The sequence below is a fragment of the Rousettus aegyptiacus genome, unplaced genomic scaffold, assembly GCF_014176215.1.
Source record: "Rousettus aegyptiacus isolate mRouAeg1 unplaced genomic scaffold, mRouAeg1.p scaffold_m13_p_7, whole genome shotgun sequence".
NCBI classification, from domain to species: domain Eukaryota; kingdom Metazoa; phylum Chordata; class Mammalia; order Chiroptera; family Pteropodidae; genus Rousettus; species Rousettus aegyptiacus.
The window spans coordinates 90,217,245-90,236,969 of NW_023416310.1; the positions used below are offsets into that span (position 1 = coordinate 90,217,245).

Consider the following 19,725-nt stretch of genomic DNA (forward strand, 5'->3'; position numbering starts at 1 on the left):
ATTATTATTAATTTTTAAATGAGAACTCATTTAAAGACCAAAGTTTATTGGTAGTTTTTTTGTTTTTGTTTTTAAAATTTTCATGAATAGACAGTTATGACTGTAACCTAACAGTAATTCCTGACAGATTTGACAATTTGCTGGGAGATAGCAGAATAACTTCGATGCTCTGGAAAATATAGCTAAGAACAGATGTCACAACTAGGGTTGTCATCAGTCAGCTGTTCAGCTTGACGGTCTTTTTCGATGTTTTGTCAAGACTGTACTAGAGTTTTTTTTTTTTTTTTTGAAGAATCTTTATGATATTTTCCCTAGAGTACCTGCTTTTAAAACTTAAAAATAGATATGACATTCTAAATTTGGGGCTCAAAATTTGTCTTAGACTTGATTTAGATATTGAGTATATATTAAGTTGTCCATTCTTGTTTATAGCCTGTGGGGGCCTACTAGATGGGAATGAAAGAGGACTTGTGAAGGAAGCAAAATATTAACTTCCTTCCCTTTCCAGTGAACTTCTTCATAGTCATTTAAGGAATTTCCTTTACTATCCAGAGTTGATCCTCAAGTTTCCGTTACCCACCAGATTCAGAGCTTCCAGAGTCACAAGCCATATTAGGAAACCAGAACACCTGGGTTCTATTCCTGACTCTGCCTCTTATGACTAGAGACATATCACCTCACCCCAATGGGCATCAATGTTCTCACCTTACAAAGGGTAGTTAATGGCCTGCCCCCAGAGTCCTGGAGAGGGTCAAGTAAAACTCTGGGCATAAAGTATTTTGTCAGCTCCTAATAGGCTGCAAAACAAGCAGAATGACAAAAGCTGCCGATTTGCATATTTATTTGGGGATGCACAAAACTCTTCACATTGGTTATCTTATTTAACCCTCACAGTAGCTTTTGACAAAAGGAGGACAATATTATGATTCTCCCTTTAGAGGTAAGGAAATGAGACTCAGAGATGTTAGGTGACTTGCCCTAGGGCTCATAATTGATAAGTGACAATAGCATGATTTTAACCCAGTTGCATCTGACTGCAAAGCCCACTCTTAACCACTACACTTACCTTTAGTCAAATATAAGAATTCACCGCCATCTTTGTGAGGAATAGACACCAATAAACACTGGCTTAATTTAAGAATGGTTATTACTTTCTCTTATTCCATATGTTTTAATCTATGTGGGCTTTCAAACTGGGAGCTGCCAGATGCCAAAACCCAAGAACATGTGGCATTGACCCAATGCAGGTAGATAGTTCTAGAGGAAGCTTTAGGTCAGCCCTTGGAGCTTCTCTGCCTTTCATTTCAGCATCCCAGGTGGCTATTTAATGTCTTGATCTCCCCACTTCCCCACATATACTTCCTCAGGGGCCCCATGGAACCGCCATTCTACCTTACCTTGATCAATGTCCCACCCAATTCCCTGCAGTGGGAATCTAAGAGGTGAAACAAATAATGAAATCACTGCTAATGGAGGGATGGCTAATAATCAATCTGCTTTTCCTCGATAACAGCTGATCAGCAGCCCAGGCAGCCAGAACCCAAATGTCTTTACCCCTCCCATTTGCCTGGGCATTTTTCCTCCTGTTGGTCTAAGGTTCACAGAGGTGGTTGGCAGCCAGAGGCTAACATATTATTTAGGCATTACTCTGTCCCAAACTGCTTTTCAACAAGTAACTAATAATGTAGTTAAGTGGATGTCTTTGTGGGTCAGCAAATAAGTCATTTCAGGTCAGAAACTACTTCAGCATTCACCTCCTCAGCACTTCCTGAATTCCCATTATGCCCAGGAAGGACAGGTCACTTCCTCTGAGGCTCCACTATAGTGGGCCCTGACCTGAGTCCCATTATTGAATGAGCTATTCCCCATTTGCTATTCTGATTCATTTTCACTACTATAGGTGTTTTACTTTTTTAAAAAAATTTGATTGTTCTCAGAAATAGGTAACACGTCCAAGTAAACATTTAAAAAAGATCAGAGTTTACAATGAAAAGTAAATTTCCCTCCCACATTTACCATCCTTACCCCAGTATCCCTTTCTGGAAGCAAACACAGCACCAGTTTCCTGTGTCGCCTTCCAGGTTATTCTATACTAACAGTTCTCCATTTTGACTGCACATTGTAATCTCTTAGAGAGCTTTTAAAAGATAACAATGCTCAGGTCCCATCCCTAGATATTATGATTGAATTGGTGTATCGACATTTTTTTTAAAGATCCCCCCTCCCAAGAGATTTAATGCACACCTATGTTTGGCAAACTACTGATCTATATGAGACTTAAAATATATATATATATTTGAAACAAATATACAATATACACTTTTCTACACTTTTAAAAAGTTCATATTATACCTTGAAGATTGTTCCATATCAGTGCATAAAGAGCTGCTTTCTGGTTATATTGGTGAGTTACAAATCACTTTAAGCTTAGTGGCTTAAAACAGTAATTATTTTGTAAGTTTGCATGGTTTCTGTGGATTAGGAATTTGTAAGAACTTGACTGAGTGGGTCTCTCATAGAGCTATATAGTCAGGTAGTGGCTAGCGTTGGGACAGAGGATGGGGATGAAGCAGCTGAAGGCCATCTGGATATCTCTTTTTGTGTCTCAGTACCTCTCTTGTGTCTCTCTGTGTGAGCTAGTTTGGGCTTCCTCACACCATGGTACTTTCAGGGCAGTCCATGCTTAAGTGACAGCTAAAGGCTTCAAGAGCCAGCATTCCAGCAAGCTCTTTGGACACACTGTACAGCCTCAAAAGTCACATGGCCTCACTTCTATTGCACTTTGTTGGTCATAAGTCATAAAAATTAAGGAGAAAGCAGTAGACCCCAAGTCTGAAAGGGAGAAGTGTCAAAGTCACATTGTAAGAAGGACATGCGGGACAGGAAATCTTTGGCCTCAGTGGCTGCGTAGTATTCCACTGTTTGAGTGTACCATCATTTATTCAAACATTGAAGGACATTATGTTGTTTCCATTCTGTTAATATTACGAATAATACTTTGAACAATTATAGGTATTTTACCTCTACCCCATCTCCTCCAGTCCCTAGGGGAGGCTTGGCCCTTCTTGATCTCTTGTTTCTCAGGGCCACTGTGTAGCAAGAAAGGAAGTAACTATTCATAGGCTCAAGAAGAGATCCCCTCTTGCTTTGGGCCTTTAGGTGAAATTAGGTAAATTGTCCTAGAGGGGGGAAAAAATGGACAGCCAAATAGTCGATGAAAGGAGATTTTTGAAAGTGCTTCCCCCGGGATTAAAACAGAGCGCTAAGCTTTGCAGGTTCCTTAAGTGGCAAGGATCTGGGTTCTCCCTGCCCTGGACAGGTGAGAAGGCTTCCTACATGGTTAGCCGTTGGTGGCCCTGGGAGGCTAGAGCCACAACAAGGACCCCTGAGCCCCAGTGGAGATAGATATGTTGCCTTTTCAGCGGTCATACCAGCTTGGATGAGGGGGACATTCATGGTAGCAGTGTGGACTGAAGGCCAGCAGGCTTTTCCCCAGCTGGCCTGAATTAGACCAACAGATGTTCACATGGCCCTGGGGTGAGGCAGCAATCATAATAATTATCAGGATTGAATATCCTGCCAGCACTGTGGGATGGGACCTTGGAACATATAAAATTTGATTTGGAGAAAGAAAAGAAATGTGACTCTTACATCCAGGGTGAAGGAGAACAAGTCACTTTTGCTAAAAATATTTAGATACAGAAAGTGATCTGTTGTTTGACATTTCATGGCAATCATGAGCCTCAGCATCCCAGATTTGTTCTTTCAGGGATATGAGCTAGCTGCTGTGGGAGATGGTCAGTCAAAATGGAACATGATCTAGTCTGATGTCAGAAACACGGCAGAGTGAGATACGTCCCCAGATCTCTCCCCTTGAAACAACAATAAGCTGAACATCTAAAACTCAACAAAAACACCCAAAGTGCATACCAGCATGTTTGAGCATGGGATCTGAGCATAAGAACTACCACAGGAATGTAATAAAATGAAATAAAGTGAAATGGAATGAACTCAAATGAAATGAAATGAAATTTCTGGTCAAAAGCAAATGTTTTGAAACAAATAGTAACCATGGAATGTTATCTCAACAAGAATAAATTCCTCAACCTCCTTTATAGTTTGGTGGAACCATATGACGGAGTACTGATCAATGTTAAATAAGTGTGAAGGAAGAAATAAGTATTCTTAAATCTGTGTGAACCTACCCTTTCTCTCCCAATCTCTATCTGAATAAAGAAGGCAAAGAAAAAGGCAAAACACCAAAAAAAAAAAAAGGGGGGGGGAATGATCATTAAAATATTGACTTGCCCATTATGTCTTTACTTAAAATCTCATATTTTGAGCAGATAGGACAATCTCTTTAAAAATTAGTAGTGAAGTTGTTCTGCCTTTCTGAACAAGTATTTTATTAAGAAGATAAAATCATTAAGGAAGCGTGCAAAGATTTAACTACACAGATGTTCATTAAAAATACTAAAAAATTAGAAGCAGTCTAGATAACCAACAGGTGAAGAAGTATGTTAAATTATGCTACAGCCACCCAATAGAAGTCTATGAGGCCATTAAAAATCACGTGGTAAAAGACTATTTAATGACACAGAAAGATGTTTACATATATCATTAAACAAACAAAATAAATATTGCCCAACCATAGTTTTGTTTTAAAAATTATATAATTGGAAAAGAAGAGTGTGTATCAAAATGTTTCTCTGAGTGGTGACTGTCCATATGTTCTTTTTACTTACTGAATGTTCTGAATTTTCTACAACACAAAGATTTATTACTTTAAAAGGAGAAAAATCATAAAAGATTTGGTTAAAAAAATAGGAAAATAGATATATTTGTATTACTTCTGCTTTCTACTGAATATCAATGCCTCATACTTAGCTTACATTATCATTATTAATGGCTACATTTATCGAGAACTGTTTTAATATACTGTCTCTAATCCTCACAACAGCTCTATAAAATGAGTATCATTGTTATCCACTATTTGCAAATGACAAAATTGAGACTAGAGATTAAATAATCCACCCATTCTGAAAGTTTGTAAATTACAGATTAGAATTCAGCTCACTCTGATTTCAAAGCTCAAGTTTACCCTTATACCTGTCGCCTTTCTACTAGTATGGTCACCAAGCATGTTTTTAGGACCTAGGTTTACCTGACTTTTCAGAGTTCCTCACAGTGCCTAAATATTTTTGAGTTAAACATCCCTTTCAGAATCAGAGTTTTCAAAAAATGCACATAAAGACAAACTTTTACGTGGCTATTACATTGACCTAGGTTAGACCCTCAAGATAAAACAAAGAGAACTTCACAGACTAGCCAAGCTCCAGAGACAGACCTGACAGGAAACCCAAGTAGATGAATAAAGTCACTAATTCGACAGGTGGCCGGACATTTTAGAATTGATATCAAATCTAGATTAAGGGTAAGAGCAAATGAAACATGGGAATGTACCAATGTGGCATAATATGAGGGTAGAGAGCATCCAGGCTGTTCCCTCAGTTCTAAGGGCTAGCCGATGGGGCCAGGGAGATCGTCTTCCCTCTGTGGCTTCACAGAGAACATGGGGTTTGGCAAGCCAGAAAGGAAAATGCCTTTAATCTGGAAATGAAGGCTAAATAACATTTAACAGTAGTGAAATGCCCTGAAGGGGAATGCTCAGTGCCCAGTATCCTACTGGGGCCCGATGACACACAAATTACCCAGGCTGAACCATTGTCTCTTTTGCTTCTGTATCCCAGTCAGCCAACATGTCTTCTTGCTTCTATACCCACTCCTCTCTCTCTATTCTCTCAACCCCCATCCTAGGCCATTTTCTTATTCCTCTGGGAAGACCGAAACATTTTCCTTACTGACTTGTTAGTCTCAGATTCGACTTTCTACTTAAATACTGATGTCTGAATCCTCTTTCCTATGTCCTCGGCTTATATAGCCTCAATGACAAGGAGCTCACTATCTTTAGGATGATCCCATTAATTTTATAATTATAACTAACAATGATTAAATAATTCCTACATCGAACAGTATAAAATTGCCATTTGTATGACACAAAAGAGATCGATAGGGGCAATTTCACATGGTTCAACTTAGTAGGCACTGCATGCATAGCTTTGCACTATACAATATATAATCGCATTTAATCTCCACGATGACCATGTAAAATAATTTTAATTTTACAGATAATCAAAGTGAGGTCCATGAGAAATTAAATAATTTACACAGATAACAAATGACAGGCCCAAACTCAGTCCCAGGTCCAACTCCCAAGCTCCACCTCTTAAAGCATGCTAGGTACTGCCTTTGTAAAGTAACAAATCTCTGTCCTGCTGGCTTGTCCTACTCTCTGGATCCTCCCTGAACAAACTGGCACACTCGCCACCTCCCAGTTTCCTTCACCATTCCACTAGCAGGAGTGATGAATGGTGGGGAGCCTGTGGAGACCTTTACACCCAACACTTGAATTTGTGGTGGCCACTAATAGACTGATCAGCCCATTCCCATTCGAGCAGGTCCTGAATTTCAGAGCCCTGGTCTTCCTAAAAAGGTGCCTTACAAAATACCTCTCCTTGACCCAGTGGGTTCCTTATTTGGTCCTATTTTTTCCCTTTATTCCTTCATCTTTACCTCTAAGCGCAGTCTTAAAATCACTTGTGGACCCAGCAGTTCCACTCCTGGGTATATACCCAAGAGAATTGAAAACATGCCTACACAGACTTGTACATGAATATTTTTAACAGCCCCCAAATGAGAATAACCAAAATGCCAGTCAATTAATAAATGGATAAACAAACTGTGATAAATCTATACGATAAAATATTATACGGCCACACAAAGAATGAAGTAATAATACATGCAGCAACATGGGCGAACTTTGAAAACAGTATGCCAAGTGAAAGTAGTCAGACACAAAAGGCCATGTATTCTACGAGTCCATTTATGTGAAATGCCTAGAATAGGCAAATCCATACAGAGAAAGAAAATAAGTTAGTGGTTATCAGAGAATGAGAAAACAGATTAGTGGCGGCACAACATAACAAATATACTAAAAAACACTGAATTGCACACTTTAAAAGGGTGATTTTGTTATGTGAATTATATCTCAATAAAAAGAATTTTAAAAACTCACCTGTGATTTGAGTGTACTAACTTTTCAAAGCTTTTCAGTTTCCTCATCTGTGAAATTTGGATCTTGGAGCAGTGATCATTCCAAATAAATAGTTCCAGCTATTCTTGCAGGAGGCTCCTTTAGCAAGGCAAGAAATAGAGAGGTCAGCCATTCCTGGACGGTCCTCCCTTACTCTAAACCCATCTAGAGTCAGGTGTCCAGGAGTGTTAGAGACACATTATTAAACTCTTTTATTTTGTTAATTGGGAAATCCAAAGCCTTGAGTGAGGACAAGACTTTTTAAGGTCACAGAATGAGTCCGTGGCATAGTTAGGCCTACAATTCTGTTTTCTTCTACCTAGAAGTACATGTACTTTTCTAAACTAGATTACACAAAATGATATTTTTTAACCCTCCTGGCAGCCCCTGCTCCCAATGAAAGAAGCTAGATTTCCTTCCACTGATGTTTGAAATCAGGCCCATTTAACAGACATGTTAGGAGGTAACCTACTGCAAATATCAGCTTATCTGTTCCTACCCAACAATTAGGATTGAAAGTTTTCAAAAGGCTTGCCTTCTTCATTCTGGCATATTGGAAAATGAGGTGAAAGTAGATTTCTTGCAAAATGTTTGCCTATGTTCTCTACCAGACTAAGCCTGGAGGGCATACTATGGAAAAGGACCTGGGCTGGGATCTTTTGGAGACTTCCAAAAACAGGTGAAGTTTTTTTTATGCCCATTCTCAAAGAGCTTAAGTTTAATGATAGTACAGATGTACAGAAATAATACAGCCTAGAATGCAGAAACTCCCACAAGCATAGAAGGAAACCAATCATTTGGGGGTTCCAAGTAGAAAAAAAGTCTAGTTGGAACATCAAAGAATCCATGGGGGGAATGGCAATAGAGCCAGGTGGTAAAGGACAACCCAAGGGGAGAGCAAGAATGAAGGTGCAAAAGCCAGAAAGAATGAAAAACATTAAGGTGGAGCTTAGAGTATACGTAGAGAAATTGTGAAGAACGAAGTAAGAAGATGTATTGGGGCCAAGTTTTGGAAAGCTGTTAATGCCGGGATTAAGAAAAGTTGCTAAATCTTTGAGGAGCGGGGTGGGGATAAGGACAGTCACTCTCATACACTACACTCTGGTATAGGCTTGGAGAATGAACTTAGCACTATTTATCCAAATCTTTAGATAGACAGCTGCAAGCTCTTTGGGCCCGGGATTTCAATTTTAGATATTTTTACTAAGAAATATAAGGAGGGTCATTATAGCATTATTTATAATACTAGAAAATTAGAAACAACCTAAAAATCTAACTGTAAAGCAGTGGTTCTCAACTGGGGTGAGTTTGCTCCCAAGGGACATTTGGACATGTCTGGAGACATGTTTGGTCATCACAACTTGAGGGAGGGTGCTACTGGTGTCTAGTGGGTCAAGGCCAGGGATGCTGCTAAATATCCTAAAATGTCAGGACGGCCCCCTGCAATGAAGAATCGCTGGGCCCAAAATGTCAACAGTGCCAAGATTAAGAATACACACACGTACATACATATTCTCCAGGAAAAATATTTAAATATACGACAGATATTGACAATTGGTAATATCTAAGATTATGTTTGATTTTAATTTTTCCTGTATGTCTTCCTGTCTTTTTTATTTTTTGAGTATACGTTTTAATGAGAAAAATGTACGTGAATGATAGAATGACACTGCTGTGCACAAATGACAGTCTCTTGCCTTCCTGTATTTTATAAAATTTTAGCCAAAATATATTGGGTTTTCTATTAGTCAGGGCTCTTCAGAGAATTGGTTCATGCATTTATGGAGGCTGGGAAGTCCCACAATCAGCTGTCTGCAAGTTAGAGAACCAGGAAAGCCATGATCTAATTCATTCTGAATCGAAAGGCCTGAGAACCTAAAGAGTTGATGGTGTACCTCCTGGTGTGAGTCTGAGAACCAGGAGTGCCAGCATGTGATGGCAGGGAAGGATGGATGTCCCAGCTCAGGCAGAGGGCAAATTTACCCTTCCTCTACCTTTTTGGTCTATTCAGGCCCTCAGTGGGTTAGATGATGCTCACCTGCAGTGGTGAAGATGATCTTTACCTAGTCTACTGATTCAAATGCTAATATCTTCTGGAAATACTCTCATAGACATACCTAGAAATAATGTTTTACCAGCTATTTAGGCATCCCTTAGCCCAGTCAAGTTGGCACATAAATTAACCATCATAGACTTATAATTAAAAGAAAAAATGTGTCTATAGCCATGCTACCCTGAACAAGCCCGATCCTGTCTGATTTCGGAAGCTAAGCAGGGTCAGGCTTGGTTAGTACTCATATGGGAGACCACCTAGAAAGACCAGGTGCTGTAAGTGTAAAAAATAAAAAATAGGAGATTGTAAGATGAAAAGGTCCTTGTAATCTGTGAGGTCGACCAAGGGTTGCCTCACCTAAAAAAATAAAATAAAATAAAAAAGAAAAAGAAAATATTTACCGAGCATCAAGGATATTCCAGGAAGCATTACAAGGCCTAGGGAATCAGCTCTGATAAGACCTGGCCTTCACAGAACTCACAGGAAAGAAGCGAAGCCAAACAATAGACAAGGAAGCAAAAACAAGCCAGATACCTTCTAATTGTACTAAATGCAATAAATAAAATAAGTAGGATGACAAGGTAGGCAGGAACCAGGAAGAGGGTGTTTGGGGACTATTTGGGATAAGACAGCCAGGGATGACTAGTATGAACTGAGACCTTGAGACCTTAAGGTTGAAAAGGAGATGGTGTATGGAGAGCTGGGGAAGAGCATTCAAAACAGAGGGCTCACGTCAATCGTGGGGGGAGTGTTTGAAGAAGTTCAGGTTGCTGCATGGCCTGCCCAGACCAGGGGGTCATCTGTACACACAGTGCTGAATGGGTGCAGTGCCTCTCCCAAGAATTTATTACACTCTACAATAAGGAAAGTAATCTACTTTCCTTTAAATTTCATTTACGAAGTTCAAAGTACCAGCAATGAGCTATAATCCTACATTCCTCAGTGTTTACGACATAGGGATGCTGGGCTCTAGCAGAGACATTCAGGGAAATTCTAGTACATAGAAATTTTAGAAAGAAAGTGTTCTTCTCCCCTAGTGAGGATTCTTGTGTTTGGAGATTCACTGGAGCCAGCAACATCTAGACTATTATGTCTAGATGTTGACTGACAATCCAAGAAAGTAGAGACTGTGCCAGAAAAAGCACATTAAAGTGCCAAGAGAAAAATCAGGGAACTTGACAAGCAATAGATTTTAAAGTCAAGCCTCTATGGAAAGGACAGAAAACTATAATGTTAACTGGAGGTTACCTCCGAGTAGCAGGGTTATGGTGACTTTAATGGTCTTCTTTGCTTATTTTCTACAATGAACCTGCATTTTGTAATAAAAGAAAAACTACGAAAAGTGTATTTATGAGAGCCCTTCAAATTCTAAAATTACAGAATTTTTGAAATCTAAAATTGAGAAAGACTGATGCAGAGATTGTGAGATCGGGACCCATAGGTGCCAGACTCACAACGTATATGAAAGAAGCAGGCTAAGTGGTGAACATGCAAAGGGAAGTCCCAAATTGGGGAGGCCCTGGAGAAGCGAGCATGGAAGGGTGGGCGAGGGGCCAGAGGATGGCAGCTGGGTGGGCAGTCCCACTCAACGCTAGCCATTTCTGCTATGGAGGAAAGTGGACACAGTTATTAGATCTTCCAATTCTCTAAGAGAAGCCAAATGAATCTCAGCAGGAAATGTAGGATTCTATGTCAAACCTTGAGAAACACCATACTGGGCAGAGAAAACACATCTACAGTAGTAGGTTGTTCCTGTGCAGCCACTTTGCAGCCTCTGCTCTAGTGTTTTGTTTTTTTTTGTTTATTTGCTTGTTCGTTTGTTTTTAATTGAACTTCCCAGTCTGTGCAAAAATCTCTTCTCAGCTGTTAAGGGACCAAGGTGAAAAGAAAACTCTCACCTCCCGTCTGGGGCCCAGCAGCATCTGGAACACTTTGATCCTCATAATCCTTGTTCATGGGGAATATTAATGATTTAATCTCCCAAGCTCACTCCCTCTCATATCAGTGAGATTTACAGACAAGACTCAGAGAAATCCGGGTGGAGCAGAACGCATCCTGACTCAGTTTTGCCACAGACAGCAAAACTACCTTCAGAAGATCAGCCTCAGCCCTACCACAGAAGTAGCCAGTAGACTTCCCAGCCATGGGTGAAGTGACAGCAGAGGAGGTGGAGAAGTTCCTGGATTCGAATATTGGCTTTGCCAAACAGTATTACAACCTCCGCTACCGGGCTAAGGTCATCTCAGACCTGCTGGGGGCCAAGGAGGCAGCCGTAGACTTCAGCAACTACCATTCGCTGAACAGCGTGGAGGAGAGTGAAATCATCTTTGACCTTCTGCGGGACTTTCAGGAGAATTTGCAGGCAGAGAAATGCATCTTCAACGTCATGAAGAAGCTGTGCTTCCTCTTGCAGGCAGACCGCATGAGCCTGTTCATGTACAGGGCCCGAAATGGCATCGCGGAGCTAGCCACACGACTCTTTAATGTCCACAAAGATGCCGTTCTTGAGGACTGCTTGGTGGTGCCTGACTCAGAGATTGTGTTCCCCCTGGACATGGGCGTGGTGGGCCATGTCGCACACTCTAAAAAGATTGTCAACGTCCCCAACACAGAAGAGGTATCTTCTTTCCCAACAGAGGGAGGGCAGGGAGGCATTATTCCATGGGGTTCCGGGGTACAAGTAGAGTGGGGAGCTGCTGGCCACCAAGACTGGGCTGATGGTGACTTGGTGCTTCTCTTTATTTATTTATAACTTTTTTTATTTTGGAAAAAAAAAATCAAACTTAAAGTTGAGTTTAAAAATAGTACAAAAAACTGTGTATCTTTCATCTAAACCTACCAATTGTTCACACCTTGCCTCATTTGCTTTATATCTCTATTTTTTCTGACCTATTTAGGAGTCATTTGCAGACAGCATGCCCTTTTAACCCCAGGTGCTTTGCTGTGTATTTCCAGAAAAAAGTCATTTCTTACATAGTAACAGTTCAATGATCAAATTCAGGAAATGTAACATTGATACAATTCCGTTATCTAATAAACAGTCAATATTCGATTTTTGCCAGTTTTCCCAGTTGGGCCCATATAGCACTGTCTCTTCAGTCTCCATGAATCTGCAAGAGTTCCTCAGTCTGGCTTCGTTTTCCACAATGTGGACATTTTTGAAGGGTATAGGCCAAATATTTTGCAGAAATGTCTCTCCATTTGGGCTTGTGTGATATGTCTTCATGATTAGATTCAAGTTATGTGTTTCTGGCAGGAATATCATAGAGGTGACATGATGTTTTCCTTTGTGTATTACATCAGGAGACATGATGGCAGTCTGCCTCATCACTGCAAGTGTTCACGCTGATCACTTGGGCCAGCACTTGGCTCTTTCTTCTAAGAGGCCAGTGGTTGTGGGATTCCACTGGCAGCTCTGACAAAGACCTTTTTTATCTCCTAGGATAAATCACTTAATGCAGTTCTTCCCATAGCCTCTGCCTGGGCTGAGTTGTACTCATCCTTCAGATCTCAGCTTAAAGGTCACTTCCTCAGGGAGTTCATCACAGATCCCTCTATTACAATCTCCTTCCTAAAACCTGTTATCACAATAAGCCCTGGAGGCCAGGGACCAGGCCTGCCCTATTCTCTACTTTATCCCAGGACCTAGGACCGAGCAAATGTCTGGCACAAAGCAAATGCTCAGTAAACACTTGGTGTAAAAGACTCGTAATCAGGTAATTGTTTAATACAGTTGACCCTTGGACGACATAATTTTTAACTGAGTAGGTTTTAAAAGTCCACATATAAGTGGACCCATGCCTTTGAACCCATGTTGTTCAAAGGTCAACTGTAATTCCTTTAACACCTGTCTAACATGAAAGAATGTTTGCCCCATGATGGCAAGGCTATGTGAGTCTCATTGATTGTTGCTCTGGCCAAACAGGAGCCTGTGTTTGGTCATTTCCAAGATCCAGTCTGGCTATTTGTGATTTCCTGCTCACCTTACCTCTGACTTCATTTCAAATTAAGGGTCTTATGGTTAAAAGGGAAAAAGGGAGAGGGCTTCAGAGATCATCTCATCCAACCAACTTTATTTAATGAACGAGAAGCCTGGAGCCAGAAGAGCTTGAGGAAGGACTTGCTCAAAGTCATCAGTGAGTTAGGGCAGAGACAGGACTTCACATTCACAGACACACACAGGAATTCAAGCGGGTCATCTTTTTGACATGGATTCTTCGGCAAGATAAGAAATCTAGACTTGGGCCTTTGTGGGAAATGGTTTTCTTGAAACACACTGGGCGGGACCTCCCATGGAGTTTTTCTCTCCCACATCTCCCCTTGGACATCCAAGGGTAGGGATAATGGTTCCGCACACAGGGGGCTTTCCTGAGGACTCAGTCAGCTGGATTGGAGTCTGTTCTCCCTTCAAGTCTCTCTAGACTTTCATTGTAACCAACACGGATTGTCACAGTCTTATGACATGCTCTGATTATCGCTGTTTTACAGATGATAAAACTGAAACCCAGAAAGGTTAAGTAACTTGTTCAGAGTCACACCGATAGAAAGTGGCAGAGTGGGGATTTGAACCCAGGTACTTTAGTCTTGTGTCCATGCTCTTCATTCCTCTGCTTTTCTATACCTCATCCTTATTTATAAAATGAGGTCACTAGACTAGGTGCTCTTTACCAAAGGGTACTTCAGATCATATGGAAGAAAGTTAAGATGTTAAGCTTTGAGGTCAGATCTGGGTGTGAATCATGACTTACCCACTTTCTAAGAATACAGCTTTGGCAAAGTGTTTGGCATGTCTGGGCTCACTTCCTAATTTATAAAATGGGGTGAGAATACCCTCCTTTCATTGTTGTAGGAATGAGATAATTATTTCTCATCTAGCAAGGTTCAGGGCAAATTATAATGGCCCATACTGGCAGCTCCTGCTTCTTGGTACTATTACTGCTGTTTTGTTGTTGTTAGAATGGATGCTGTACCAGCTCTGCATGGGATTTGGAGAAGAATCCAGTCTTGCCCTTCTAGAGCTTTCAGTTTAGATTCTATTTATGGGAAAAACAGAGAGCAGAGGTGCCAACGGCTTCTCTGGACCCTGGTGTTGAGGCATTGAGGATTTAGGAAGGTTCTCTGAGTCTAAAAGATCCCAGTCCAGGAGTCTTCTGAGGCTTGCGCTAAGGGACAGTTCTGTTTCACTCTGGAAGTGACACCTGTGTTTCTCTGGGAGCTTTTCACCCTTGGGCAGTCTTCCTGGTTGGTGATTTAGGCCTGGGGGATTCAGGTCAGTCCAGACCAGCCATCCTTGTGTACTTGGCACGTGCACGTAGTTGCTTCTCCTATGGTTCCTTTTGAGAAATCTTATTCTACTTGGAGCTCTGACGGTGACTGGGGGTTGAATGGAGAAGGAGGAGGAAGATGGTATAGACTGGGGTCTAAGTTGTCCCTAAAACACCAATAAGTGACCCTCTGAGCCTTAAGTGCCCTCAAAAACCTGGGAAATGGTTTATAATCATGACATTTTTGAAATGCGAAGTCATGAATGGAGAAGTTTCCCTGGGTTGTAATGTAGCTCCCCATGCTCTGGCTAATTCCTATTCATCCTTGGAATATCCTCAGGAATATTTGCCAATAGGATTGCCAGATAAAATATAGGATGCTCAGTTAAATTTATTAGATAAACAAAGAATAATTTTCAGCATAAGTATATCCTGTGTAATATTTAGGATATACTTATACTGAAAATTGATTTTTATTTACCTGAAATTCAAATGTAACTAAGCATCCTGTGTTTATCTGCTAAATCTGGCAACCCTACTTGCCATTTAATAGTTGTTTGTATATTTATTCTTTACCCTGTCACTTATTAGGAAAGTCCATGAAGACTGTCTGATCCTATCTGTCTCATTTACCACTAGTTTCTGGCCCCTAGTCCAGTGCCTGGGACAGAATGAGTATTCAATACAATTTATTGAGTGAATGAATAAATGATAGCCCCTCTCTAGTTGACTATGATATTGCATTCTATAATCAGAAATATATATTTGGCATTTATCCTGCCTCTTGACACAGAGCTCCCAAGACCTTTGTAATTCCCTGAGTGATAGGAGCATCCGACACCAGCTTCAAAGTTCCCTTGGAATTTCCTAGGTGGTACGTGTGTTTTTCTTCTAATGAGGGAACTCTTGGTGGGTTCCAGGATGGGAACTGGTCATGAGAAAGATCAAGCTATGATCAAATGCTTGGAACTTTCATCCTCACCCCCCATATTCCAGAGAGGGAAAAGGGGGTAGAAATGGAGTATAATTAATCATGCCTGTGCGATGAAGCCTCCATAAAAATCCCAAAGTATGAGGTTCAGAAAACTTCTGTGTTGGTGAACACATCCACATGCCAGGAGGGTGGCCCATCCCACCTTCATAGGGATAGAAGCTTCTGTGTTCAGGACCCTCCTTGACTTTACCCTGTGAATATCTTCATGTGGTTGTTTATCTGTATCATTTGTTATGTGATAAACTGGTGAGCATAAGCGTTTCTCTGAGTTCCGTGAGCTGTTCGAACAAATTATCCAACCCAAGGAGGGGATCATGGGAACTCCAGTTTACAGCTGATCAGTCAGAAACACAGGAGACAACCTGGGACCTGCTATTGGGGTCTGTAGCGGGGGTATTCTTATGAGACTGAACCATTAACTTGTGGGATCGAATGCTAACTCCAGGTAGATAGTGTCAGAACTGATTTGTAGGACACTCAGCTGGTGTTGGAGAATTGGTCAGTGTTGGAAAAAATAGCCACACACCTGGTGTCAGAAATGTGGTAGTAAGGGGCGAGTCAAGGAAAACAGTGAGTTTTTCCTAGACACCAACAAATCCCATTTCTGAAGACTGAAACCGGAGAGGGTTGTCTTTCCAGGGACTCTCACAGCCATCATCCTGCTCTCCTGCTCGCCTGCTCTTCCTGTGGGACTTGGAACTCAGTGCTCTAGACCAGAAAGAAACCTCAAAGAGAATCTGGTTCAACACTCTGGTTTTGCCAAAGAGGAAACTGAGACCCAGAAAGGTTTCAACTACTGGCGATGTACTTGATTGGCCCCTGAGGCCACTCAGAGGATACTCCCTAGCTGGGGCTTCGGGGTATGGCTTATCCCACAGGGGTTTCCTACATTATGGTTCGGATTGTAAGTTCATGTTTTACATGATGTCCCCACTATATCGTAAGAACCCAATGAGGACAACCTCATCTTTTTTACTGGTCTTGGCATATCCAATGCTTCTCATAGAGCCAGTGCTCAGTAATTATGAATGAATGAATGAATGAATGAATGAATGAAGTGGTGATTCCACTTGCTAGCAAGGGAATTGTCTATAAAACAGGGGAAGTGACAGTTCTATATGACAGAGCTGACGTGAGAGTTAATAAGATAATATATGTAAGTCATCTGGCTCCGGGCCTAGTACATCGTTATTATTCAATAAACAGTAGATTTCATCATGAGACACATTGGTTTTGTAACTGAATGTTTGAAAGAGGAATTGAGGAATGTGAGAATGAGAAGCATTTATTCCATTGCGTTGGGAATAAAAATCTAAACCCTTTACCGTGGCCTCCAAGGCTCTGCAGGATGAGTCCTGCCTGCCTCTCTCTACCTTCCTTGCCCTCCCTCCCCATGCTTCAGCTACACTGGTCTTCTTTCTGTTTCTCGGATCATTGTCCCTCCTGGCCTTTGTCTTCTCTGTTCCCTGCTTCGCATGCCTGGCTCTTCTGATGCTTCACTTCTCAGCATTGCTTCTTCAGAGAATCATCTCTGGCTGCCATGACTGACTAAAGTAGCTTTGGCCTGCCATCCCTTCCATCACTTTCTATAGCATCGTCCAGTTTATCTACTCCAAAGCAGTTACCACAACCCGAAGAGAGAATGTTTGGTTGTTTACCTGCTTTTTGTGTGCCTACTCCGTTTGTCTGCCTTTCCCATTTCACCAGGGAAAGAATTTTGCTCCTTTTGTTCATTGCTGTAACCCCAGGGTTTAAAACAGTGCCCACCATGCTTAAAGAAGGCACTCTATTAATGTTAACTGAGTGAATGAATGACTTGGGACTTTCCCTAGCTGGCATCTGATTCCTGGGCTTTGAAACAAAGAACTTGAACTACGTGGTTTCTAAGGCCCCTTCTGTCTCTGATGATCTTAGGTTCTATGACACAGTTGTTTAGAAGACTTTACATGCTGAAAATACAAGGATGACAATGATGGTGCAAACGCCAGTCAATTAATAGTGGTATGATTTGTGAGGGGAGTTCCAGGGCTGAGAACTCAGTGGGAAGGAGGGTTCTGATGGATTTAGTGACATCTGCTTCAGATGCAAGTGAAACTCAAATATTGCTTTCCTTGGTAGAGATAAATTTTACAAGACTGATCTGACCTTATGAAATGAATCCGAGCGTGCCCCACCCAGACCCAGGTTTGGGGATTCATCGGTGTCCTTAGAGAATGACATGGAAAAATGCTTTGCGGCTGGCTAATGCCTCTTTAGAGATTTTGCTTAATCCTCCAGTGCTAATTCAAGCACAGCATGACAGGTTTCTCTTAATTCCTTTACCCTTCACCTGGTTTGAGACAGCTTCATCCACAACAATGCTGTTGCCAGTTTATTTAATCCCAGTCCAGCTGGAAGAAATCCATAGATACAGAACATCACACTGAATTTCTGAATCGTGGGAAAGATTCTGCACACTCATTTCTTGCAGAGCTCTCTGAATTGGCTCTCTCAAATACATTTCCATTCTCAGAACAGCATGAACTATGAAAAATCTAGGCTGGCTTGTGTCCCAAGCAAAGCTCATGGTTGGGAAACCTTACACTGCTACCAGGAAACAGAAAGGTGGTTTCTTTTGGATTTAAGATAGTAATTCAAGATCTGACTCCTCTTTCTGACCACAAGGACCACACCACCCTATAATGGCCTCCCCGTGTGTGCTTCTCTTAAACTCTCACAGTTTTGAGCCAACCACAATGTCCTGTATTACTATTATTGATTATCTGTGAGCTGGCCTGAAGTTTAGTCTCCCCTGTACCCCGAGTTTAGCATAAGACCTGACTCATGGTAAGGCTCCTATTATATTTGTGGAATGGAGATATCTACTGGACTGACTTGGAATTGGATTGTTAAAAAAGCTCAAAGTAATATATTCTTTTGTTCAATGACCTTGACCCAGGTCTAACCTCAACCAGGCTTCCCTGAAAAGGCAGCAGAGCTGAGGGCAGATGTTGGAGTCACCCACATACAAATAACAAGTAACTTTAACCTTGAATTTCAGTTTCTTTTTCTGGCAAATGGGCGACTGATGGTGTCCATCTCATAGATTATTGAGAGGATTAAAGTGAGTAAGGCACCAGGCACAATGTTTGCTAGCAATTGTGATTATTATACTCACGAAGGACTTTTCCTCACTCAAGTTTCTATTTTGGTTTTAATTGTTATCACCTCGAGAAAGCTTTCTTTAACCTCTCCTCCCCAAACAAAGTCAACACCCCTGCCCCCCACTCCTAGGACACCCTCCCCAGTGCCTTACTCACATCTGCTCCATAGTCCTTAGTAGGCTGAATCTCAGACTTTCTTCTTCACCTGGACCTGGAGGCTTCCAAGGCAGAAATCCTCTCTGATTGCCTTGCTCCTGCTGGAGGGAAATTGATAAAATGTCTTCATTCTCTTGTCAACAAGAGAATAAGGAGCCCCCTCATCCCACTCCCTACCATGGGCACCTGGGATTTGGGATTGTTTTATTGTCTTTGCTCTTCATTTGCTCATGCATGGTTATCTCTGCCTAACTTCAGGATGAACACTTCTGTGACTTCGTGGACACGCTCACGGAGTACCAGACCAAGAACATCTTGGCTTCTCCCATAATGAATGGGAAGGACGTGGTGGCCATAATCATGGCTGTGAATAAAGTGGGTGAGCCCCACTTCACCAAGAGAGATGAAGAGGTAAGAATGTTTTAGAAACTGCTGGGGTGGCCATGCCAGCACGTTCTCCCAGCTCATGAAGTCCTCTGAACCTTGCTATTTGGCCTGGCCTCAGTTTCCCCACCTATAAGACAAGGGGGTTAGTCTGATGCTCTCTGAGGGAGGCAGGACAGAATAATGGTTCAGACATTGGGCTTCGGAGCCAAGAATGTAGAGATGATTGTTCTGCTCTGCTAATATCTAACTGACTTGGATAAGTTACTTAATTTCTGTGAACTTCTGTTTTCTTATCTATGAGGAATAATTACTTGGGGCTTTCCCTATTTTGGTGTATGATTCCTGAGCTTTAACATATAGTTTTAAAATGGGGATGACTTTACAGTCTTCATCTCTTGGGGTAATTGTGGTGATCAGATAACATATATAAATGACATCACAGGGACTGAAAACAATAAATAGTAACTGTTTTTCATTACTACACCCCTATCAACATCCTACATTTTGCAATTACTCTTATAATGTAATATTTTATGAGTCAAGTCAGCATTCCATAATCTTATCTGCTCAAATTG

The 19,725-nt window shown here is 41.3% G+C and overlaps 1 protein-coding gene and 1 pseudogene across 3 annotated transcripts in view; both read left to right on the forward strand.

Moving 5' to 3' along the window:
• PDE6A (phosphodiesterase 6A) overlaps positions 1 to 19,725 on the forward strand; it is a 70,067-nt gene that overhangs the window by 6,329 nt on the left and 44,013 nt on the right. The window contains exons 2-3 of one of the 3 annotated variants that reach the window (XM_036224701.1): positions 11,620 to 11,823; positions 19,022 to 19,174. In XM_036224701.1, the coding sequence (XP_036080594.1) occupies positions 11,629 to 11,823; positions 19,022 to 19,174 (348 nt within the window). In that variant the 5' untranslated portion in view covers positions 11,620 to 11,628. Of the gene's footprint in view, positions 1 to 10,577; positions 11,824 to 19,021; positions 19,175 to 19,725 lie in introns of those variants that run through there. The other 2 variants (XM_016150375.2, XM_016150376.2) reach the window with 2 other exon arrangements.
• LOC118606284 lies at positions 9,370 to 9,488 on the forward strand (annotated as a pseudogene).